At 43.3% G+C, this 26253-nt stretch overlaps 1 protein-coding gene across 1 annotated transcript; it reads right to left on the reverse strand.

Moving 5' to 3' along the window:
• Positions 1-24056: 24056 nt before the first annotated feature.
• Positions 24057-25990, reverse strand: LOC134352503 (probable G-protein coupled receptor 139). The gene is made up of 2 exons (XM_063059770.1): positions 25921-25990; positions 24057-24955 (listed from the first exon to the last, which is right to left on the reverse strand). Exons 1-2 carry the CDS (start codon positions 25988-25990, stop codon positions 24057-24059), a joined length of 969 nt encoding a protein of 322 aa, XP_062915840.1.
• Between the last annotated feature and the right edge of the window lie 263 nt (positions 25991-26253).

A 26253-nucleotide genomic window follows, 5' to 3' on the forward strand; every position in this document is an offset into this window, starting at 1 on the left:
AGGGCCCTGCGTACCTGTCCTCCCTCGACCAGGGCCCTGCTACCTGTCCTCCCTCGACCAGTGCCCTGCGTTCCTGTCCTTCCTCGACCAGGGCCCTGCATACCTTTCCTCCCTCGACCAGGGCCCTGCGTTCCTGTCCTCCATCGACCAGGGCCCTGCATACCTGTCCTCCCTCGACCAGTGCCCTGCATTCCTGTCCTCCCTCGACCAGTGCCCTGCATACCTGTCCTCCCTCGACCAGGGCCCTGCATAACTGTCCTCCCTCGACCAGGGCCCTACTATCTGTTCTCCCTCGACCAGGGCCCTGCTACCTGTCCTCCCTCGACCAGTGCCCTGCGTACCTGTCCTCCCTGGACCAGGGCCCTGCGTTCCTGTCCTCCCTGGACCAGGGCCCTGCTGCCTGTCCTCCCGGGACCAGGGCCCTGCGTACCTGTCCTCCCTCGACCAGGGCCCTGCTACCTGTCCTCCCTCGACCGGTGCCCTGCTCCCTGTCCTCCCTCGACCAGTGCCCTGCTACCTGTCCTCCCTCGACCAGTGCCCTGCGTTCCTGTCCTCCCTCGACCAGTGACCTGCGTTCCTGTCCTCCCTGGACCAGGGCCGTGCGTACCTGTCCTCCCTCGACCAGGGCTCTGCGTTCCTGTCCTCCCTCGACCAGGGCCCTGCGTAACTGTCCTCCCTCGACCAGGGCCCTGCGTAACTGTCCTCCCTCGACCAGGGCCCAGCTATCTGTCCTCCCTCGACCAGGGCCCTGCTACCTGTCCTCCCTTGACCAGTGCCCTGCGTACTTGTCCTCCATCGACCAGTGCCCTGCGTTCCTGTCCTCCATTGACCAGGGCCCTGCATACCTTTCCTCCCTCGACCAGTGCCCTGCTACCTGTCCTCCCTGCACCAGTGCCCTGCTACCTGTCTTCCCTCGACCAGTGCCCTGCGTTCCTGTCCTCCCTCGACCAGTGACCTGCGTTCCTGTCCTCCCTGGACCAGGGCCCTGTGTAACTGTCCTCCCTGGACCAGGGCCCTGCATTCCTGTCCTCCTTCGACCAAGTCAAGGCTTCATGTTCTCGTCCTGTCCATGTGCGTCGTCCTGTACTGGAGTTCCCTCGTTTTACCCAGGAGTCTCTCGTTCTGTCCTGTAGCCTCGCCTAGTCTGGTCTCCCAAGCCACGTCCAGTTTTGTCGCCACGTCATGTCCTCCCCGAATGCGGGGTCCGAGCCCGAGTCAAGACCCAGGTTTCGGGTCCTTGTCCAGTCTCTAGCTCGGAGTCCTTGTCCAGGTTCCAAGTTCCCAGTTCTTCGTCCAGGTCCCACTTTCCTAGTCAGTCTTAGCCCGAGTCTGTGTTCTTCTCCGATCTGCTCGTCTGCATCCAGTCACGTCCCTAACTCTAGTCTCTAGTCCTATCCTGGTCCTAGTACTTCAGTGTCTGTGTCTTGCGTTTGGGTCCGCCATCAACGCCCCCCCCCCCCCCGTCTAGGACAGTAATATTACCTCTCGACTCTTAAAATCAATCCCACGGTTGATGAAGGCCCATGCACCATATGCTTTTAACCACAGAGTGAACCTGTGTAGCAGCTTTGAATGTCCTATGGACTCGGACCCCAAGATTCCTCTGATCCTCCACACTGTCAAGAGTCTTGCCATTAATACTATATTCTGCCATCATATTTGACCTACCAAAATGAACCACTTCATACTTATCTGGGTTGAACTCCATCTGCCACTTCTCAGCCCAGTTTTGCACCCTATCAATCTCACGCTGTAACCTCCAAAAGCCAGCACACTATCCACAAAACCCCCAACCTTTGTGTCATCAGCAAATTTACTAACCCATTCTTTTACTTCCTCATCTAGGTCATTTATAAAAATCACCAAGAGTAGGGGTTCCAGAACTGACCCCTGGGCCACACCACTGGTCACTGACCTCCATTCAGAATATGATCTGTTTACAACTGCACTTTGCCTTGTGTGGGCAAGCCAATTCTGGATCCACAAAGCAAAGTTCCCTTGGATCCCATTCCTCCTCACTTTCTCAATAAGCCTTGGATGGGGTACTTCATCAAATGCCTTGCTGAAATATCCGCTATATCTACTGCCTTACCTTCATAAATGTGTTTAGTTACATCCTCAAAAAATTCAATTTGGCTTGTAAGGCACGACATGCATTTGACAAAGCCGTGCTGACTATTCCTGAGCATGTTATGCCTCTCCAAGTGTTAATAAATCCTGCCTCTCGGGATCTTTTTCATCAACTTATCAACCACTGAATTAAGACTCACTGGTCTGTAATTTCATGGGCTCGCTCTACTCCCTTTTTTGAATAAGAGAATAACATCTGCAACCCTCCAATCCTCTGCAAGCTCTCCCGTCCCCACTGATGCAAAGATCATTGTCTGAGGCTCAGCAATCTCCTCTCTCGCCTCCCACACTAGCCTGGGGTACATCTCGCCCATTCCTGGAGACTTACCCAACTTGATGGTTCCAAATGTTCCAGCACATCCTGTTCTTAATGTCCATATGCTCAAGCTTTTCAATCCGCTGTAAGTCATTCCTACCATCACCAAGATCCTTTTCTGTTTTGAATACTGAAGCAAAGTATTCATGAAGTACCTCTGCTATCTCCTCCGGTTCCATACACAATTTTCCACTGTCACAATTGATTGGTCCTATTCTCTCCTAATCTTATCCTCTTGCTCTTCACAAACTCGTAGAATGCCTTAGGGGTTTTCTTTAATCCTGCTCGCCAAGGCCTTCTCATGGCCCCTTCTGGCTCTCCTAATTTCTTTCTTAACTCCTTCCTGCTAGTCTTATGTTCTTCTAGATCTCTACCATTACTAGTTTTTTGTACCTTTCGTAAGATTTTCTTTACTTCTGGACTAGATAGTTCATGGAGCCATGAGCTTGGACTTCAAGGTCTCTCTGCTCAGCAGGACTGTTTTGCACTTAACAGTGTTCTGTCTCCTTGCATTGGCCTAACCAAGGTGCAATCTCCTTGCATTGGCCCAACCAAGGTGCAACATCTCACATTTATCTGGGTTAATCTCCATCTGCCAGTTCTCTGCCGATAGATCCGCAACTGATCTATATTGCGCTGTATATTTTTTTATCAGTCTTGTACACTATCCACATCTCCACCCACCATGGTGATCCACCAACTTACTAACCCACTTATCTTCATTTTCATCCACTTCATTTATATACAGCAGAGATCCCAGCTCAGATCCCTGCGGAACAGCACTAATTATAGACCTCCAGCCCTTCAACCACTACCCTCTGTGTTCTCTGCGTGAAGCAAACAGCCAATTCGTCGTGGACCCCATGCATTTTTATCTTCAGGATTAGCCTCACATGAGGGATATAGTCAATCACCTTCCTAAAATCCATGTAGCAACATCAATTGCCTTCTCATCTTTAATCTCTCTCGTCACCTTGTCAAAACTTCAATTAAGTTGGTAAGACATAACCTGACCGTGCAATGACGTGCTGCCTTTTCCAAATTAGGCCATGGGTTTCCAAATTTTCGTTTATCCTATCCCGGAAAATGTTCTCCATCAATTTCCCTACAACTGATGTGAGTCTTACGGGTCAAAGTTCCCAGCATTTTCCCTTGTTCCCTTTTGAAATAGAGGTACAACATTAGCCACTGGCTAGTCCCCCGAGCCCTCACCTGTGCCCATAGAGGACACTAAAGTACTGCTCAAGAGCCCCGCAATCTTGTCTCTTGCCTCCTTCAACAAACTGGGGTAAATCTCATCATGCCCTGAGGATGTTCATTAGGCGAACAATAATTCCTCCTCTTTGACCTATAAGCACTGTAACATTTTTATGCACTCAGCAATGATCTCCTGTCCTCTATGTAGTGTTCCTTGTAAAATACTGAAGCAAAGTACGAACTAAGTACTTTATTCACGTTTTACTTATCCAAGCAAATGTTTCCCCTTTACTTTGAGAAACCCTACCCTTCCCCACGGCTTTCCTAATACCCTTCTTCACTTCTTTTCTAGATTCTTTGTAATCCTACGTGCTCTGCTTGATCCTAACTTCTGAATCTTTACATACTTTTCAATTTTCTTCCTGATTAATGTAATTGCCGTTCTCCCCAATCTATACAACTGCTTCACTGTATTGATAATTATCTTGTTCCGACCCGTCTGACTTGCATCCAATATATTTCTAATGTCCCTCAACATATTTATGGCTCGCACATTACTGGTCCCAACTGCCACATCGTTATGATGGACATATAGTCCTTTTTATTCTTCCACCAGGAAGTCTTTTGCGACCCGTGTTTCCTTCTTGAACAAAGAACCAAAGAATTATCATCCACTTACATTAGTCGCCTTGACAGAAATTGTCCTTACTCTTAACAATTTCTGCTTCACTTCTTTACACATCTGAATATCATACGTGTAGTCATTCCCATATGGATGGCCCCCAGCTAAAGCTGTCTTTTTGTTGGCTGCATGTTATTCCCTGTTCACGTACATCACTGAACTCTTTCTCTGCTACACCAATAGCAACTTCAGTCTGCTTCCTGCATTGATGTAGAAGGCATGAATTTTATCACCTTTGCTACCAATTTCCAAGCCGTGCTCAAATTCACCTGGACAATTTCTGATACTTGTCATCCATTTCGGGATCTTTTTGCCACCAACTCAGGAGACAGCCTACCACTGAAAGCTTCCATAAATCAATTTACTCCCATTATTTTCACTTCCGGCATCAACCCTGACCTTAATGTTGATCCAACCTGGATGGCATCCTCTTTTCCCAATTCCTCCGTCTGTTACTGTATCATTTTTCAAGATGAGTCGTTCTTCTCCAGGGCTTCTGAAGTGTGTTCCTTCTTCCTCTATTTAGCCTCCCCTCTGCCATTGCTGATTGAGTGCACACAGATATTATGTGCACTCCATTGTCTCCAGGGACAACACTCTTTAGGATTCACTGGTCCACCCCTTCCACCCATGCCTCCCGTTTCCAATATATGTACTGACTGGGGTGGGTTCAAAAGAGGTTCACGAGAATGATTCCATGAAAGAAAGGATTATCGTAAGAGGAGTGTTTGATGGCGTTGGGCCTGTACTCACTGGAATTTAAAAGAATGGGGAGAGGTGGGGGATCTTATTGATACCTATCTAATGTTGAAAGGACTCGACAGAGTGGAGTGGAGAGGATGTTTCAGGTATTGGGGAAAATCTAGGATCAAAATAGAGATCTGATCATTCAGAACAGAGGAATTTCTTTCGCCAGAGGGTGGCGAATCTGTGGAATTCATTGCCACAAGTGGCTTTGGAGGCCAGATCATTGGGTGTGTTTAAGAGGAAGGTTGGTAAGTTCTGATCGGGCATGAAAGATTACGGAGAGAAGGCAGGAGAATGGGATTGAGAGGGGAACGTGGAGCAGTCATGATGAAATGGTGGAGCAGACTCGATGTGCTGAATGGGTAATTCTCCTACAGGTCTGTCCTATCAATCCAGACTTTCTACTCTAGCCATGTCTCTTGTAATTTTATAAACTTTTATCAGGTCCTTTTTCAGCTTCTCACTGCTCCAGAGGAAACAATCCTAATTTGTCCAACCTCTCTTTATATCACCTGCCCTTTAATCAAGGCAGCATACCTATAAACCACTCTTGAACGCTCCCCAGTCTCCACAGTCGTCCACAACCAAATTACCACAACTGAAAGCAGCACTCTAGATGGGACATAATCAGAGTTTTAAGAAGCTGTAACATGACTCTTAAGGTTATGGCTTGGCCTTTGTAAAGACAAATACTGTATGCTGTACACATTTACAACCATATCAAAAATCCATGGCCATATTCAGGAAGGAATGAACTGACTTATGGAATACATTGTACCTTTTGCTTGATGCCACTTGGCAATATTTTTCTTGCACCCTCTTTGCCTTCGTCATTTCATTTTTTTTATATTGACTCTGTCACTGAGCTTCCCCACTGAGTTTTTTCGGAGTACTCTTGCCTTTATCAAGTATAAATGCCCCCTCTTTGTTTCTTCCTCCCATATCATCCTCTGTGATAATCCACTACGGTTTTGTATTAGGAACACTTCCTTTAATAAGAATGCTGAAACATTGACTCCTCCTTGAATCTCTGCCATTGTTATTTTACTAGCAAAGCAGATGTTTCTACAGTTGCTATCAAATTCAGACTTTTTTAGCTTTCACTCAATCAATTTAAAAAATCTATGCATTGGTTTATAGAGCTATAGAGTACTTCTACATAGATGGAAGCTCTTCAACACAACACATCCACGCTCACAAAGTTGCCTACTTGATCTAGTCCTATCTGCCTGCACTTGGCTCATATCCCTCTAAATATTTCCAATATAATGTAACGAACAAATGTCTTAAAGTTGTAACTACATCCGCCTCCAGATTTCTCTGTGAGCCCCTCCTGGCTTTGATTGAAAAGGTTAGGGCTCCGGTCCTCATTAAGTCTTTCCTCTCTCATCTTAAATCTACGTCCCCTCATTTTAAACTAGATCATTTGGGAAAGTGGGAAAAGGAATAGAGAATGGAAGTTAACTCAGATAAGTAAGAAGTGATGCATTTTAACAAGGTAAATCAGGCTAGGACATACACAGTGAATATTGAGCTTCTGGGATTTTTTATTCTCAGAGGCACCAAGGGATCTCTGAAGTTGCAACATAGTTAGAAAGGGATTCAAGGATGCTTATAGCATAATTGCCTTCACTTTCCATGGAGAGAGTGGAAAATAAACTATTGGTAGCACTTCAGATTTATGAATATTCAGAAGAATTCCGTTATAAATTTAACAAGAATGTAAAACATTGATGCCATTTCTCTGTGGACACACTTAATATTTGCAATCTGGATGATTGAAATTAAAGAAAAAATGCAATGAAACTATGTGCCTTAATGCTCAGTTCTTAGAAAAAGGAGTTAAAAATAAATCTAGTGTGATTTGCTTGGAACTTGAACACCTTCAGTTATTGTTCTGTCGAAATCCATTCTTACAGATGCTTAATTCACAAATCCGCAGCATCTCTTCCATCACATGCCCTGACTCCCAGCGCTGTTCCAAAAGTATTTTATCTCATCCACCCTGTCAATCCTATAACTATCCTTGCCAACCAGTATCTAGAACAGGATATATCGACCCGCCATTCATTAGTGTCAGTGGAATTATAGAATTACAGAATACAACATACAAATAAATCAGCAGTACAAACTGAACAGTTTTATTTCCATTTTAATAATAATATGTAAAACATTTCCTTTGTGTTATTGGTAGAACTAATAAACTTGTTTATTTTCATGATACTACTCCATTCATTGCAATGTATAAAGGATCCCTACAAATGGGAGATGATATAATGTGTGCAATTGATAGCTCAAATATTATTATATGCATAGGCTCCTCGTTGATGTTTGTTAAACACAAAGCAGACATGTGGTTTTGTAATGAGACAGTATTACTCCTTAAGTAAATATTACAACTTACGTTGGACTTTCAGTGGGCAATGTGCCAGAGTCATAAACTGCTGCCTAAATTTGCTCTGAGTCACTGCATAAATAAACGTGTTAGTGCAGCAACTGGAAAGCAGAAGCATATTAGCACTTTCTACAAAAATGCCTTTGATTTGGAAATCGCCTGTAATTTTCTTGTAGACGAAGAGCGCAAGATATGTTACCCACAGCAAGATAAAACTACCAGAAATGGCAAAGAGTAAAATCATAGACCTTTTTCTGCTCTCCATTTCTGGGTCTTTGTGATTCTGCCCATTACTTTGCCCACGAAGTCTCCTGCGAGCCCTGTTGGCTGCGAGAATATGCCTGACTGTTAGGACATTCAATAAAAGAATAAGCAAAAAAGCGAGACAAGGGGTCAAGATATGCGAGGCCCAATCAAAAATTTTCCAAAGAAGGGATGTATAACGGGCTAACCTCACTCTGCAATACCATGGGACATTGTCAATAACATAGATCGGTTCGTGCATAAAATACCAAGGTGTGCTTTTCACGCATCCCATCGTGCAGACCGTTCCTATAATATAAGCCGCTGTTTTCTCAGTACAATATTTTGTTTTCATCTTCTGGCAACAGATGGCTACAAATCGATCGAAGGTAAAAGCGACTGTTAACCAAACGGAACTGTCTCTTGTGACATGGTTTAAAGTAATGCTGACACTGCAAACTGGAGTAATAGACATGAAACTGCCAGGAAAATAAATGCCAGGAAGCCGATTTAATAAAACAGCAGTGATGATAACCAGAAGATCCGTCACCGCCATGGCTACGAGGTACCGAGTGATACATCTTGAGAGTCCACACTTTCCTCTGGACAGGATCAGAATGGCCGTGAAATTAACTGTACATTATGAGACAGAGAAAGAGAGTAAACAAAATTGGGAAGTAAGATAATTCAATCATAGCAGAAGTAAAATAGTGACAGGAATTCTCTAAAGATTTCACAACACCAGTTAGATCCAAATGCAAGCACTGAAATAATTAACTTCGGTCGTACGATGCCACACTTTATTCTTGATATTTTTATCAGGCATAATTCCGATATGTTTTTATGATTGTAGCAGTGAATAGAAACAATTGATAACATAAGTTTAACGTAGTTACTGAAAGAACTGCTGATGTTGCTAAATTAGAAACAATACAAAACATGATTACAATGACGATTGCAAACGCAGAAATAACATTGACAAGACTCAGCAGTAATGTGCGTAATGTGAGATTGGCACTGTAAAACTTAACAAAATCTGCAGGTATAAATGCCACGCCATTGCCTCTCACACGATCTACGCCCTTATATATTATACATACTGCGATCATGTCCCACCTTAGCCTCATATGCTCCAGGGAAGACCGGTCGACCCTCTGTAATCTCTCCTCATAAATGGAACACCCTTTGCCAGGCAAAATTCTGATGAATCTCTTCACCTGAATAATTTATCCACCCAATTCCCATCTGCTAACCTGAGTATATTGCAACAGTGGCGGCAGCAGCCGCCACATATTAAACTCATTGCAGTTCCTTGCTGAGAATACTCGAAGGTGATGTTCCACGACGACCAAGAAGGCTACAGATACATGTTCAGTTTCCTGTCCGATTTGCACACAACTTTCTTCGTTACAGGTCTAAAACAGGGAGACACTTCTAAGCACACAAAGGACTGCTGACGTTTAAGAAGGCCACCCACTTTCTCCTTTCAAGAACAATTCGCAATTGTACAAATTCTGCCTTACAAGGGACTTCCAATTATCAAAATTAAACAAAAAACTGCTACTCAAGTTTTCGAGACTGCTTCACACAGAACTTCATAAAACTGATCTGTAACTAAACTCCGTATATATACGATACATATAGGAGAAAAAGAGATACAGGATATGCTAATCATCAAAAAATAATTAGTTGAAGACTGATTTGGAAATAGTCCCGCAGTAACAACTATTGTGGCTTCAAAAGGTTTAGACGGTTTCGTGAAGAATTTCTTTCTAATCATCTCTTCATGTACGATATTTATTTTTAAATTTACTAACTTTGCTAACATTGTCTTGATTCCCACGCCAGGGGAGCTAGCTGCCTCTATTAAACCAATTCGTCAATTGTTTTCGACTTCTTCTGCATCGAAAGGAATAAAATAAGAAAATTATGCAAATATTCCTAAAACTGGAATCGCTAAATATCCGGGCGTGAATGGATACTGGAAATTTCCCAAGATTAACGTGCACACACATCATTGGGGTGTGCCATACCTGGATCCCGGCAATGCGCTATGCGCATTGCTGTAGGGCAGTGCAACTCAGTTTCTGTCATTTATATTTGGTTCAAATTGTATTACCTGCAACTTCATAAAAATGCAGAAAACCCGCTGGAATACCTCACCTGGAATAGCAATAACAGCAAGAGCAGTGTAGTAAAAGGCGTAGATCGGCCCTCTCGGCGGCGCATGCATTTTCTCCGGTAATCAGTAATCTCGAGACCACTTGCTCGATTTCAAAAGGATTCTTATTTAACCGATGTCAAAGCACCGGAGACACAATTATGCAGTGTTACTATTCACAGTTGAACTCATTACACATGCATATTCGGTGACATCACAATGGTAGACACAACCGTTAAACAAACATGCGAGCTTATATTAGCATCAGGGTTAATTGCATTGTTTAAATAAATTATACAATCAATTTATCTTTTATATGATTCCAAAAGCAGATGTTTCTCAGTTGTAATATGGAATATATTTGTATTTCCTAAACAGGTTGAAAACAGAGCAATCTGAGATGCAGAGGGACTGGGAGTCCTTGTGCAGAACACCCTGAAGGTGAACTAACAGGTTGAGTCCGTGGTGAGGAAGGCAAATGCCATGTTAGCATTCATTTCAAGAGGTGTAGTATGCAAGAGGAAAGTTGTGATGCTGAGGCTTTAGAAGGCACTTTTGAGGCCTTACCTTGAGTATTGTGAACAGTTTGGGCCCCTCATCTTGGAAGAGACGTGCTGGCGTCCAGAGGAGATTAAGAATGACGATTCCAGGAATGAAAGGCTTATCATACGAGGAACGTTTGGTGGCTCTGGTGCTGTGCTCGCAGGAATTCAGAAGGATGAGTGTGTATCTCCTTGAAACCCTTCGAATGTTGAAAGACCTGGACAGAGTAAATGTGGAAAGGATGTTTCCCATGGTTGGAGAGTCTAGGACAAGAGAGCACAGCCTCAAGATAGAGAGGCACCCTTTCAAAACAGAGATGTGGAGAAAGTTCTTTAGCCAAAGGGTGGTGAATTTGTGGAATTTTTGGCCACATGCAGCTGTGAAGGCTAGGACGTTTAAAGCAGAGACTGATAGGTTCTTGATTGGACATAGTATCAAAGGTTACGGGGAGAAGACCGGGAACTGGGGTTGAGGAGCAGATAGGAAAAAAGGATCAGCCATGATTGAATTGCTGAGCAGACTCGATGGGCCAATTGGCCTAATTCTGCTCCTATGTCTTACGGTCTCATAACCACTTTGCACGGTGTGTTATGTTAATGCAGTAGCAATGTCTGCTTACTGAGGTTACTTCCGAGATTTAGGAGTACTATCTACCTATGAAACATAACATCGAAAGAATAAAACTATATATATCACCGGCATGTGAAGAAGTCCATATTTACAAATACACATGAAGAGTAGGAATTGACTCCGTATGTTCTGACGTCTCTCAAATCATGGATGATCTTCTACGTTGCTTTTACTTTGACGAGCTTCCATATTCTTTGATGCTTGCTACTTTCACATCTAAGGAAGCAGGAACGCCAAATGTTGCAGGTATAGTCACCCCAATTCTCCATATAATTGAAATCTGACTATCAGTCTTCAATTAATATTTTACTTTTAAAAATAGATTTAGAAGCATCATGTAGCGACAGCTTTGTTGTTTGAAATTATTGATCAGCGAAGCTTAGAGGTGTCAGGCTGATTATAGAAGAGAAGTATCAAAGAGACAATTCACAGTGAACGCTTGAGATACAGTGAAATACAGGAGAGAGAGAATGAGCTAAAGTGCTGACGGAGGTAGCAGGAAAAAAGTAGGAAGAAGTTTTGTATTGGAGGACGCATAAATGGGAGTAGAATGTAAACCGAAATTGCACGCAAGCAAAGGTTAAAGATACTGACTGTGTGGTGGAATTTAAAATAAAAGAGGGAGTGATACATGAAATATTTGAATTCAGTAAACCTGAAGGCTGCAATGTGTTAAATCAGGGCATTATTTATTATTTGATCTAACACCTTCAGTAAAATCGCACAACGCTGTTGCATAAGCCTGACAGTTAACTTATTAGACTCATAGAATTATTGTGTCGTAGTCACATAATGATTGCGACGAGCAGACCGACCACTGAGCGCTCATCCGTCCCAAGTTTAGCACTCGACACGCCACATTCGATGGACTGAATAGGCTATGGCCTTCCATGACGAGGAAATTTCACTGCTTGCTTGGATACCTCTTAAATATTATCAGGACCGCGCATCAACTACTCTCTCGGACACTCAATTCCAAGTACACTTCATTTTCTGTGTGAACAATATCATCCTCATTTGATATTTGACTTTATCTCCGCTTATCTCCTCTTGTTTTCATGGAGGCACATGTTCAAACAGCAGGGAAACGTACTTCGGCTTTACTGGTCCATGCCGATCATGATGTGTATTTACACCCGCCCTATTTGCTTACGTCAGTTTCATATTCCTCCAAGGTTTTCATATTCATGCAGCCATCCGTCTTTTCAATGATGTTCATGTACCAGCCTCAACTGCTTCGTCTGGCAGCTCATTCAATATACGGACAAAGAAAAAGTTGTGTTTCATTTTCGTATTATAGGGCACTCTAAACCTTATCGGATCGATCTAGAATGTGGCAAGTGCGCATGCAACTGTTTCATCGCCCGATCTCTCGGTAGCAATCACGTTTGCCCTGTTCTTGCAACTGAACGTAGAGTAAACCCATTGGGATTCCAAGGCGCAAATGACTCTGTCTTTGCGACCAGGATTTCGAGTGCACATGTTTTCGTCTCGGCGATCCCGGCAGTAGCTCCCGCACCCTAAGTTACCCAGCGAGTACAATGGCTAGCATGACTCAATAAAAACGCTTAATACTACCGCGCGGTTGTCGTTATTGCGACCGTCGTACGTTACGCACTCATCATACTGGAGAAACTCAGCAGCTCAGGGGGAATCCTCTGAGGGAAACGAGGGGTCTCGGCCCGAAGCCTCCTCTGTTCATTTCCCTGCATGGCTGCTGCCCGACCTGTTGAGTTTCTCCAGCATTTTCTATAAGCTACTCAAGACATCCAGAATCTACAGAATCTCTTGTCCCTCTTATTAAATTATCCTAACTATTGAATCCTCAGTCCTGGGGAAAACAGACCGTGTACATTCACCATCTCTGTTCCTCGTGATTTCGTATACCTGTATAAGATTAATTCTCGTCTACTATACTCACATGAGTGTAATCCTGGCCTACCCAACTTTCTCCAAATCATTCTACAGTATCCTGTCAAGGTGCTGGTAAGTCTTTTCTGCATCTTTTCTAGTTTAATAATATTTTTCTTACATCAGGATGACCAAAACTAAACACGATATCCGAATGCAGCCTCTCCAACGTCTCGTACAACTGCAACGTAACATTACTTCTGCACAGACGCTGTGCCCTCTCTACAAAGAACAGCGTGCCAGATGCCTCTTTCCTATCCTGCCTACGTGTGACGCCACTTTCAGGGAATTACACACTTGTATTCCCAGGTCTCTCTGCACTACGATTCTCCGCAGAGCCTTACTATTCACCATGACACTCTTACCCCTATTTGTCTTCCCAAATGCAACATCTCGCATTTATCTGAAACAAACTGGATTTTCTATACCTCAGCCTACTTCCCTGGATGATCAAGATCATGCTGTCATTCTTGATAATCATCTCTACTGTATAAGCACTATTTTAGTATCATCGAGCATTTTTACTCACTATTCTTATTGAGTTTTTAGATGACAAATAGCATTGAGCCTATTTGAACCCTGAGGCATACGTCTAATCAGGTGCCTCGTTTGAAAAATGAGCCTTCCACCGTCACCCTCTGCTTCCGAACAAAAAGACAATTCTGCACCCAATTAACTAGCCTTCTCTGTATCGTACGTGATCTAACTGTATGTAGGAGTGCACCATTCAGAATTTTATGTATATTGATCGATATATATCTCATCTATTGCCTTGACCTCTTCGAACTTTTCAGCTGTCTTTGATATAGGAGACCGTTTCTTGCTGTCTACTATATTAATATCCCTCATCAGTTTACTTAATGTCCGACTAAAGGTAGTTAGTATCCCATATACCTCGGTAATTAAGTTATTTATTTGCATTGCCACCATCAGGATCTCGGTACGTATTCCAATGTATTTCTGTTCATCGGTGTTCCGTGGCCTCACTAGTATTACCAAAATGCATCACCTCCAACTTAAGTAGATATGCCAGATATCACAAGAACATCAACGCATCGATATCACTCCATAGTTTCAGAAAACTCTATACACCATTTGTCTGTTGTTGTGTTGTCTTCGAAGTTACTGTTCAGAACTCCTACACTCACATCAAAATAATTTACGGGTAGCACACACGAAATGCAAGTGGAACTCAGCAGGCAGCATCTATGAAAAAGAATAAAGAGTCGACTTTTCGGGCGAAGACCCTTCATCTGGCGGCCAGCATTTTTTATGTGTTCCTCTGGATTTCCAGTATCTCCAAAATCTCTTGTATTTAAACTAATTTACGTATATTATAAACAGCACTCAGCGCCACTAGCATTGCATATCTAATTACTAATAGAACCCTGTCATATCACCCATACTGTATCTCCGAATGTCGAGCCAAACTGAGCCCAGCCTTCTAGATCCATGGGCCTAAATCCTTTTTGAAAATTATCATTATGAAAGTCCATGCAAACCACATCTACTGCACTCCACTGAGCGATTCAATCAAATTGGTCCGACGGAATCTGCCGTTGTCAACACAATGTTGGCCGTCTCTGATTATTCCCTATTATTCCGAATCATCATTGATGCTGCGCCTTATCACTTTCTCGTAAACATTTAAAACACATCATTGGCAAATGACGGAAGTCTTCAACAAAGCGGTCATAACAAATAAGTATTTGGTATGCTCATCACGTCTTGGACAGAGCAGCTTCGGAAAATCCCAAGAAACTTCACAACATTCGGGTGCTAGTAGCACCATTGAATATCAACTAAGTAAAGTCCTAGGCATTAATTTCCCACCCCGCAAGCCTACAGCGTTGTCGTGAGTCACAGTCACTGTATGTCCGAATGCACGTCGAGCTTACAGGGGATCCCAAGCGGAGGTCCACGGACCCGCCGGTTAATGGTAGGGATAGCGGGCTTTGGCATAAAAACTCTTGGGAACCCCTGCTCTAGGAGAATACCAGAGGAACAAAAGAGAGAGGAACGGAGTTACAGGTAGGCTTTTCAGCCTATCGAGCCTGCTCCACCATTCAATCATGGCTAACTTATTTTTCCTCACAGCCCCATTTTCCCTGTAACACCCTTACTAATCAAATACCAATGACAACCTGCCTTCTACAGCCAGCTATGACAATGAATTCCACAGATTTACCACCCTGTGGTTACAGAGATTCCTCCTCATCCCTGCATTCTAGGGTTGAAGGCGGGGGGGGGGGGGCGGCGGTCCATGTCCTAAATCTCCAATATTAGAAACTTTAGAAAGATCCTCTGCTCGTCTCGTATATTCAGGCCCTTCAGTATTTTATAGGTTTCAATTAGATCCCTCCCCTTCCCCCCTTGGTTGAACAGGAAGCGAGGATGGCCCTCGGTGTCCTCCTCTAAACATTCCGGCAGCGGCGAGCCAGCGCCATGACGGGGGGACTTCTACCGTCGGCTCCCCCATGGGTAACAACAGGGGTTGATAGCAATGAAGCACTTCAAAGGGCGACATACCAGTGGCAGCGAAAGTGTGAAGATTGTGGGAAAGCTAGGCCCAGAGCAGATACTTCTTCAATGTGGAAAGGTTAGAAGCGGCGAAGCATCGCTTAAACTTCTTTACTTTGCTGATTGACTCTTTCTGATTCACCGCAGAGGACAAACTCACTAAAGTGCAGAGGAATACCAGATGGCATACCAGAGCGGGAGACTAATTGTATGCCCCGGTACGATATGAAGTCCCGAGGGAAGCCGTGGAGGCTTATTACATGTTTTAGAACAAGGCCCGCCATCTTAGTGGCTGTCGGAAGCTTGGAGACTGTAATAAAGTGGGCCGCTCTGAGAGGCCGTGATGTCAATGGAACAGCAGTACTTCTGCATTCCAGATGTACTCCGCCTCGAGAGTTCGGAATTCTATGGTGTAATCCGGATAGAGTGTGAATCGAGGCATCACGCATGAAACGTATCAGATCCATTCACTCCTTCGACTCCCCGGATAGTCATAAACTCCGTGCATTTCAGCGACGAAGTCCTCACTTTTGTTGCGAATAGCGGCTCTATGTTCTAGTTCGCAGTGACCCAGGCCAGGTTACGCTCTGTTAAGAGAGAGCTGTAAAAGACGATCTTGGCACAGTCTGCGGAATGAGAGACGCCTGGAGCTCAAAGTTTAAGACGCATTGGGTAAGGAATTTGCGGCATCGAGTTGGCAATTTATCGAAGCCTACAGGCACGAGAATCCGAGGCGCAGTGGGAGGAGGTTGACAGCACTGCAGGATATGGAATGCTCCGCTTGCGGGATGTGGGAAGGCAGGGAGACCCTCAGTGTCCCTGACGACTACCTGCAAGAACTGCATCCAGCTGCTGCTTGTAACAATCCGCGTTAAGGAGTTGAGTGGAACTGGATGACCTCCGGATCATTCGGGAGGCTGAGGGGGATGATAGGACAAATAGAGAGGTAGTTACACCCGAGGTAGAGGACACTGGAAACTGGTTGACAGTCAGAAAGGGGAAAGGAGTTAAGGAGCCAGTGCAGAGTACGCCTGTGGTCACACCCCTCCAGAACAAGTATATCACTTTGGATATTTTAGGTGGGGGAGTGACCTAGCAGAGGAAAATCGCAGTGCGGAGACTCTGACAATGTCTGCCTCAGTGACTCAGAAGGGACGGGTGAGTGTGGGGGGGGGGGCGGACAGATGAGTCATGCGGTGATGATAGGGTACTCCATCCTTGGGGGAATGGACAGGAGGTTGTGTGGGCGAGAACGAGATTCCCGCATGATATCTGGTCTCCTGGGTGCCAGGGCCCGGGAAAACTCTGATCGAGTACTTAGCGTTCTTAAGTAGGAGAGCGAGCAGCCAGAAGTCATAGTCCCTGCAGCTACCAACGGCATGGTTAGAAGGAGTGACGAGATTCTGCACAGCAAGTTCAGGGAGTTAGGTGCTAAGTTAAAGGGCAGGGTATCCAGGGTTGATATATACAGTTTAATATTCAGATTATATAGCTTCATACGGGGCTAACGATTTGGTGTAGGTGGGCGGGCACCAGATTTTTGGATCAGTGGGCGCTCTTCCAGGGAAGGTAGGACCTGTACAGAATAGAGTGCCTGCACCTGAACTGGAGGGGGACCAATATCCTAGCGGGAAGGTTTGTTAATGCTGCACGGTGGGGTTTAAACTGGATTGGCAGGGGAATAGAAAGTAGAGTGCTACAAGAGTTAGTAGAAAGGTCGTGGAGGCAGATATTGGTAAGACCTCAGACAAAGTTAGGAATCAAAAGGTTGAGCATGGTGCGAATAATGTCCTAATACTACAGCGGAGTAAGAGGCATGTGAGAGGATCTGGCCAAAGACGGGGTCACCAGCAGGGATAACGGCAGACCAACAATGGATGGAGTTTTTGGGAGCAATTCAGAAGTCACTGGAAAGATATATCCCGAAAGTGAAGAAGTATTCTAAAGGGATGTTGAATCAACCGTGGCTGAAAAGGGAAGTCAAAGGCAAAATAAAAGCAAAAAAGAGGGCATATAATAGAGCCCAAACACAAACAAACAAACAAACAAACAAACAAACAAAACAAAAATAGTGGGAAATTAGAAGATTGGGAAACTATTAAAATCTAGCAGAAGTCAACTAGAAAGAAATAAAGAGAGAACGAGATGAAGGTAAACAGGGGTAAAATATCAAAACAACCAAACATTTTATTTTTCAGTTATGCACACTTAAATTTAGCTTAATTCTCTCAGAATGCGGGGTGAATTCTATTACATTATGTCAACTGTCTCCTAAGCGTAACTTTACATCAGTTCTCTAATCAAATCTGATTTATTACACAGAACCTAATCGAGAATTGTCTTTCCCTAGTATGTTCAACCAGAAGGTGCTTTAAATAGCATCTAGTCGTATTTCTACAAGTTACATCTCTGGGTATCCCGCACCAACCTAGCACCAATCTACGTGCATACTAAAATCACTCAAGATCGTCGTAAGATTTCCCTTTTTAAATGTCGTTTCTATCTCCCGTTGTAATTTGTTTGGTCGCAGTCTCGTGGAACATGCTCGGAGATAACAAAGCGCCAGATCACCCGATCGCCCCGAATCACACCGGCAGAATGTAGGTTTCAGGCTGTAACAGTAGTAGAACTATATTTGAAATAAAATTAAGATGCGAAGGAAGTGAAAGGAATTGCTTCGTGACCCGTCTTGAGGATCTCGCCTTTGTTCACTGGCGCCATCTTCTCACGAAAGAATTCAGACAAAAGTTTTGCTTTATCGCACCATGCGCTACTTTCATTGCTTGTTGATATCACAAATGCTTATATGTTCCATCGGTTGTATTGTCATCGAATGTATTGTATCCTGCTGCTCTGTTTTTGTATTGCAGTAGCTCTAGTGCACCGTTCGTATGTTTAATGTTCAGCACTTATCTAGACCAAAGTTGCTGTTTATGTTCAAGTCTGGTGATCCAGGACTGTACAAGAAGGCACGGTAGGACTGACGGAAGGCGAAGTCGAGAGCAAAAGAATAATTACGATTGAGGTTAGAGGCGCAATCGGATTCTATAACTATCCTTGCAGCATCCGGTGACCCTGTAAACTCTGCCTCGGAAGCCGGCGTCAGAACATCTTTCAAGGCGGTGAATCCTTGCAAGACGACATGTATCCCAAAACCTGAGACAACCAACTGGCGGGCGTGTTCAACCTCAATTTTAATCTTTTATTGCTACAGTCGGAAGGTTCCACCAGCTTCAAAAGGGCCACACCGATGCCAGTGCACAAGAAGAGCAGGATGTGCTGCCTTAACGACTACCGTCTAGTAGCCCTCACATCTATGGCGATGCATCGGGTAATGCCTGCGGAATTATCCACTATAATGCACTTTAAGACCTCACTACCTGCTCCCTGCTAATCCATATGTGCTCCAAGGCACCAGTATATTCACAGATTCTACCGTTTTATCTCAGTAAGACGAAGAAGAGCAGGGTGAACCGTCTTGTAACTATTCTCCAGTAGCACTCACATCACGGAGATGAAGTGCTGTAAGAGGTTGTTTAGGATAGAATCAACTCCTGCCCATGCAAGGACCTGAACCCACTGCAATTTGCCTATCGTCGCAACAGATCTACAGCAAATGCGATATCATTGTCGATTCTGAAGGCACCGGATCACCTGGGCAATGCTAATACTTAATGCCAGTCTGCTGTTTAGTGACTACCGTTCAGCTTGAAAGCCTGGGTCGCTGTAGCTTCTACTGCAATTAGATCCTCGATTTACTCACCAGAAGACCTCAGTTTGTGCAGATCGGAAACACCAACTTCATCTGGCTGATAATTAATAACGGCCCATCTCAAGAATGCATGCTTAACCCACTGCTCTACTCCCTCTACATCCATCTGTAAGCTTGCTGACGCCACCACTGTTGTTAGAGGAATTTCAGATGATGACGAGAAGGTGTACAGGATCGAGTCAGATCAGCTGGTAGAGTAGTGTCGCAGTAATAATCTTGTACTCAACTTCACTAAGACCAAAGAATTGATTGTGCGTTTTCAAAATGGTAAGGCGATAGAACACACACCAGTTCCAATCGAGTGGACAGAGTGAGCAATTTCAATTTCCCAGGTGCGAAAGGTGTAATCTCAGCCTGCTCCATCACTGGCACTCACCTCCCCAGCATCCAGGACATCTTAAAGGAGCGATGCCTCAAAAAGGCGGCATCTATCATTAAGGACCCGTATCGCCCAGAGCATGCCCTTTTTTCATTTCTACCATCAGGGAATAGGTACAGGAAGCGGAAGGGGCGCAGTCAACGATTCAGGAATAGCTTCTGCCATTAGAACCCTGAATGGACATTGAACTCATAACACTACCTTCCTGTGTTTTTTCTCTTTTTGCACTACTTATTTCATCGGAAATTTAAATGTATGCTGTATATACTTCCTACTACAATTTGCAGTTTTTTTGCAATTACATATTGCAATGTACTGCCAGTGCATAACGACAAATTTCACAACATATGCCAGTGATATTAAACCTAATTCTGACCCTGATTCTGATCTTTCGAAAATAGTTATACTCTTTAAATTAATCACTTCACTTTTAGCGATAAGGAAGCGTATATTTCAAATCGTCCATATATGGAAGGTGTGCAAAGGTATAATTCTTTTGGTTGCTTCTGGTTTGATACCCTATTTTCATTCGATTCTGTAAGTTAAGCAGTAGGTTTAAAGTTATACAAAACGCAGTGGCTTTGGAATGGGTCCTCAGAAATGCCTTGGTTTATTTTGATAACGGTAGTTGTTCTTTGTTGTTAATAGATAGAGAGATTATTGTAAGGCAATGATTTATCAGCTGTTGAGAATTTCACAAGTATTGGGGGTAGTTTATCTATATTAAGACCTTCTATTAATATCGTGTGTGGTTATTTGTGATCACTCCCTTAGGTAAGCGATATGTTTAACCTTTTGTCCAAAATTCCGGTACTTTATCAAGATTTTTAAGAATGTTGACGAAGGGTATTAATAGGTGCAGATGAAGGCAGGTAAATTTTTATACCAATAATTATGAATATTATCATTGTCAATACTTTTCTAGTTGTGGCTATCCTTTATAACCACTTTTAGCATATCAGTTGTAACTTCGGGTGTTTGCATGTCTTCACATCGTTTCCTTTCCTAATCCAGCTTCTCCTCTTCCTCGTAGAACATGGAACATAGGGATCTACAGCACATTACAGCCCCTTCGGCCCACAATGTCGTGCCGACTATGCAACCTACTCTAGAAACTGCCTGGAATTTCTCTAGCCCAGGGCCCTGTATTTTCCTAAGCTTCATGTACCTATCTAAGAGGCTCTTAAAATACCCGATGGTATCCGCTTCCACCACCACCCCTTGCAGTGCATTCCGCGCACCCACCACTCTGTGTGAAAAACTTACCCCTGACATCCCCTCGATACCTATTTCCAAGCACCTTAAAACTTTGTCCCGTCGTGTTAGCCATTTCAGCCCTGGGAAAAAGCCTGTGGCTAGCCGTAGGATTGAAACCCCTCATTATCTTATACACCTAGATGATAAATTCCACTCATCATCTTATACACCTAGATGATAAATCCCACTCATCATCTTATACAACTTCTTCTTCTTCCTGTTTTTCTTTCCTTTTGTATTTGCACACTTTGTTTTATTTTGCACAATGTTTGTCCGCCTTGCTGCTGCGATCTTTCACTGATTCTATTATCGTTATTGGATTTATTGATTATGCCCACAATTAAATATATCTCAGGATTGTATATGGTGGCATGTATGTATTTTGATAATAGATTTATATTGAAATTTGAACTTCGAAGTATGAACCGTCTGCAAACATTTTTGATGAGTTGCACATGTTTCTTAAGAAGGTGAATGTTTTAAAGTTAATTAGAATTTGTAGCATGGATATAGAGTTCATATATTGCTTGGAGTTAGTGCTTAGTGATTGTTAGATATATCTCAGATCCGAGATCGGATCAGTAGTCAGATTTGAAACCATTTATTTCTTCAAAGATCTATGTTGGGGCACAAGTAAGAACATTACGGGAGCGAAACCGTTTTCCATTTGCTCAGAACCGTTATGTTCCCCTCATCATTGAACCTGCTCATTGAGCCATTGCCCCACCATCCTGATGTCTCCGTCCATTCGGTGTGGGCTCAGTTCATAGATTGGCACAATAGGAAACTCTCCCAGGAAGCACCCGGGACAATGTTTGACCATCAAAACTGAAGGACCCGTATCCTCTTTCCCTCCAGGTTTTCACACCTGCTTCAAACCCATTTTATTGCGCTCCTACTGTTACTCAAACTCAAACTCCCCAAATGATCCCTTAACCAGCCGTGTAATATTGGTTCCATGTCAATCTGCTTCTGAAGACCTCGAAAGGTTTTCAAAAACCAAATGCATAAATCCAAACTTGATGTTATATATTATGTGCTATTTCGATCTTTTATTATTCCAAACCTCAATTCGCTGTCTTCACAATAGTTCGTCAGAAACAGTTGTTAAAATTTAGCGCTGCTCTGGCACAACCACAAGCTACTGGCTCTTCCCAGCGACCGCGCCAACACTGCCCCCTCCCACGCCCTCCTGCTGCATGTACCAAGCTGACCTTCGGCAGAAGTTCATGGCCTTCGATGACTGAGGCCGGAGAGAATTTAACTTTACATTGCTATAACGCGTGCATTCGATTCGGCAATAAATACACACCCAGCAATTTAATTCCAGGTTTAATCAAAACTTTATCGAGAAATTGATGAGAAGGCCAAGAGGAAGTCTGATAATGAAGGGTAAATGGAATTTAACACGGAGAACTACGAACAACTTGAACAATTATTGCATGACGGGACATAACAAGTATATTGTAGGGTCCTGGAGAGTGTTGTAGAACAAAAATGCCTAGCGGTAAAGGTGCGTATTCTCCGAATGTAGAAACACCTGCAGGACAACGAAGAAAGCTATTGACACTCTTGCATTAAATACAGCAGCTTGGACGTCATTTTACAACTGCTCATGTCGGTGATGATACCGCAGCTATGGAATTCTTGTTGCCAAGAAGTAAGAAGGATGTCATTATGTTGTAGCTATATGGGACCCTAATCAGACTCCATTTGCAGTACTGTGCTCAATTCTGGTCGCCTCACTACAAGAAGAACGTGGAAACCATAGAAAGGGTGCAGAGGAGATGTACAATGATGTTGCCTGGATTGGGGAGCATGCCTTATGAGAATAGGTTGAGGTAGTCGGCCTTTTCTCCTTGGAGTGACGGAGGATGAGAGGTGACCTGATAGAGGTGTACAAGGTAATGAGAGGCATTGATCGTGTGGATAGTCAGAGGTTTTTCCCCAGGGCTTGAATGGCTAGCACGAGAGGGCATAGTTTTAAGGTGCTTGAAAGTAGGTACAGAAGAGATATCAGGGGTAATTTTTTTACGCAGAGTTTGGTGAGTGCGTGGAATGGGCTGCCGGCGGCAGCGGTGGTGGCGGAAACGATACGGTCTTTTACGAGACTCCTGGATGGCTACATGGAGCTCAGAAAAATAGAGGGATATGGGTAAAGCCTAGGTAGTTCTAAGGCAGGGTCGTGTTCGGCACAGCTTTGTGGGCTGAAGGGCCTGTATTGTGCTGTAGGTTTTCTATGTTTCTATGCTTTTATTACGCTGGATGGGTGCCAAACTAAACGAGGGTTGTTACCAGGAACGGAGGGCTTGGATTATAAGGAGCAGGTAAGTAGACCGAGGCACTTTTCCGTGGAGCGGAGGAGGCTGAGAAGTGACCAAACAGAGGCATATAAAATCGCGAGAGGCACAGACAAGTTTTATTTTCCAAGGTAATAAAGGATGAAACTAGAGGGCGTAGGTTTAAAGTGAGCGGGAGACTGAGCGGAAAATCTTTTCACATAGACGGTGGTAAGAATATAGAATAGATGTCTTGAGAAAATACAGAGACAAATACAGCGTCTAAAAGACATTTGGACGGATACAGGAATAGGAATGGTTTTGTAACAATATGAGGGAAATGCAAGCAAATGAAGCTAGCTCAGTCAGGGAACTTGGTAGGCATGGACCAGTTAGGCTGAAGAGCTTATTTAGTTCTGTGTCACTCTAGGGCCATATGACTCTCTTTTCATTGTCAGAGAAAGATATGGACGAAAATTTCATATTTTCACTGCAATTTCGGACTCGATAGAAAGATGTGAAGACACAAACCAGCAACATTCTAGAAAAATGACTGAGAAATTGATCACCTTAGTCTACCATATTCTACAGAACATGACAAACGCTTTCGCTATTGCGAAAGTGAGATTACAATTTAGCAAACTGAATAGTTTGTGTCAATAGTACAGTGAAGGTACGTGCTCAATTCCGAAACAACAGATCACACATTCTTCTGCTTACAGGTTCTGTTAATCAATACTTAGCAATTTATTGTTAAAGCAATCACAAATATGGATGTTGCCATTCAGAATAAACCATTTTCTGTTAAAAGAAGCCATGAATATTTTACAACTACAAAACAGCCAGAAGCTATGCCAACATGACAAACGTAAGTTAGATCTTAATTTTAATTTATTACCGTAAGCTGGTAATTAATTTTAGCGGATATTGGAGCATGACCGTTAACTGTTCCCTGAATTTGCTCTGAGTCACCGCATAAATAAAAGTGTTAGTACAGCAACTCAAGAGCTGCAACATATTCGCACTTTCTATGAAAATAAACCTAGGATCGTTGAAGCCCTTAATTTTATGATCACTTGTAAATCGTTCGTAAAGGAACTGCGCAACATAGACCATCCACAACAGAATGAAGCATCCCGAGACGGCAAAGAGCAGAACAATGGACTTTCTCCGGCTCTCCATCTCTGGGTCCCTCTGATTTTCTTTGTCTTTCTGCACACGGACTCTTCTACGTGCTCTGTTGGCAGCCAGGATATGCCTGACTGTTAAAATATTCAGTAAAAGAATCAGAAGGAACGCGAGACAAGGGGTTAAAAGACGATCGGACCAATCGAAAATCGTCCAAACAAGTGATGTATAGCGAATGGACTTTACTCTGCAATACCACGGGGTATTCTTAATTATGTAGATAGGTTCATGTATAAAATACCATGGTATGCTTTTCAAACATCCCAACGAACAGACCATTCCTACGATAAAAGCCGCTGTTTTCCCGGTACAATATTTTGTTTTTATTTTCTGACAACAAATTGCCACAAATCGATCAAAGGTAAAAGCCACTGTTAGCCAAACTGAACTGTCTCTGGATGCATGGATTAAAGTGATATTGAGACTACATACTGGGGTGATGGACATAAAACTTCCTGGAGAATAAATGCCAGGTATCCGATTTAATAAAACGGCAGTAACAATAACCAGAAGATCCGTCACCGCCATGGATACCAGGTACCGGGTGATACATCGGGAGAGTCCACACTGTCCTCTGGATAGGATCACAATAGCCACGAAATTAACTGAAAATTGACAGGAACAGAAGAAGAGAGATGTTGTATAGCACGCTTATTGAAAAAAAATAAGATATGTTGTCCAGAATTTCGCTCAAATAATCCCGCAATCAGACGTGATTTACGTCAGGTGACCAGTTTCTAACGTGTTTCAGATTGATTTTTCAGCACTACTTATAACACGGCATTTCTGAAATTGTGGTGTCAGTTTACTTAATTAGTAGTTGGAACACTTAGAGGCTCAGGAGGGGAGAAAGATTTCTAGAATTTGAATATGTCAACATGCTTGCTTTCAGTATGGAGGAAGATGATAGAGCTAATCTCATTTTATTAGCACAGACTTACTTATTCTTGCTTCTTTATGGCGTGATTAATTGTGAGAGTGTACCTTCGTCTTCCATTCAGGGAATCGAGAGTCTCTCCGGGCTTGTATGCTCTTATACATACAACTATATACATTGGTTTGTCCAATGTACAATTCTTTGACAATGAACACATCGAGCTCTAGCAAAGGAACATTCAATTCCTCGACACAGTATATGCTAGATGAAAATAATGCTTGTTATTTCAACTATCCCTAACGCCTATCGTGAGCGTGAGTATTACAGACTTCTACGGCGTGAAGCTTTCATTAGCATTACGCATCGCAGACAAACTTTAAAAATCGTATCTCCTTGCTCTGAGCTAACCTGTGGATCTAGCGACACCAAAATCTTACTTCATTTTAAACAGCTCCAATAGATAACTCACGTACCAATTAAATATAGCCATAGCAATGTAATTTGCCCTTTAACCAGCGATACCTTTAGGATGAACCAATCTTGGATACCTTCGAAAACAATCTTATTATCCTGAGAAGCACGTTAACCAGAGCTGTGCATTATTGTAATGTCCATCCTTTGAATTCCTGATCACCGACATTAAGGTAAATGCTCCTAAACGTAAAACATATCGTTCTGCTGTACGTCCGTCACCTGGAACAGCGATAACCGCTAGAGCTGTGTAATAAATCGCGTAGATAGGTCCTCTTGGAGGGGAGTGCATTTTCCTTCCAAAATAGTTCTCAGCATTCGCGGGTTGTTGCAGTTTCAATTAAAATCTCGTTATTTATGATGTCAAATCGCTGGAGAGTCAATTAAACAGTACTGCAATTAACAGCGTTCAGAATTATTATGCACACCTTTTTGATCACTTCATAATTAAAGTTAGTTAACGTCATTGAACAATAAGTGGGATGAATGTGAATCCTGTCAATTAAGTGCTCACAACCAACCATTTAACTTTTAGCAGAAACAAAATAAAAAGCG

The sequence above is a fragment of the Mobula hypostoma genome, chromosome 10 (genome assembly GCF_963921235.1).
Source record: "Mobula hypostoma chromosome 10, sMobHyp1.1, whole genome shotgun sequence".
In the NCBI taxonomy this organism is placed as follows: Eukaryota; Metazoa; Chordata; class Chondrichthyes; order Myliobatiformes; family Myliobatidae; genus Mobula; species Mobula hypostoma.

What these genes read in the sequence shown, in the direction of transcription:
- LOC134352503 (XM_063059770.1), bottom strand. Translation starts at nt 25,990, where the DNA reads ATGCACTCCCCTCCAAGAGGACCTATCTACGCGATTTATTACACAGCT. An exon ending in AGCGGTTATCGCTGTTCCAG is followed by an intron (nt 24,956 to 25,920) that starts GTGACGGACGTA and finishes GTCAATTTTCAG; the next exon opens with TTAATTTCGTGGCTATTGTG.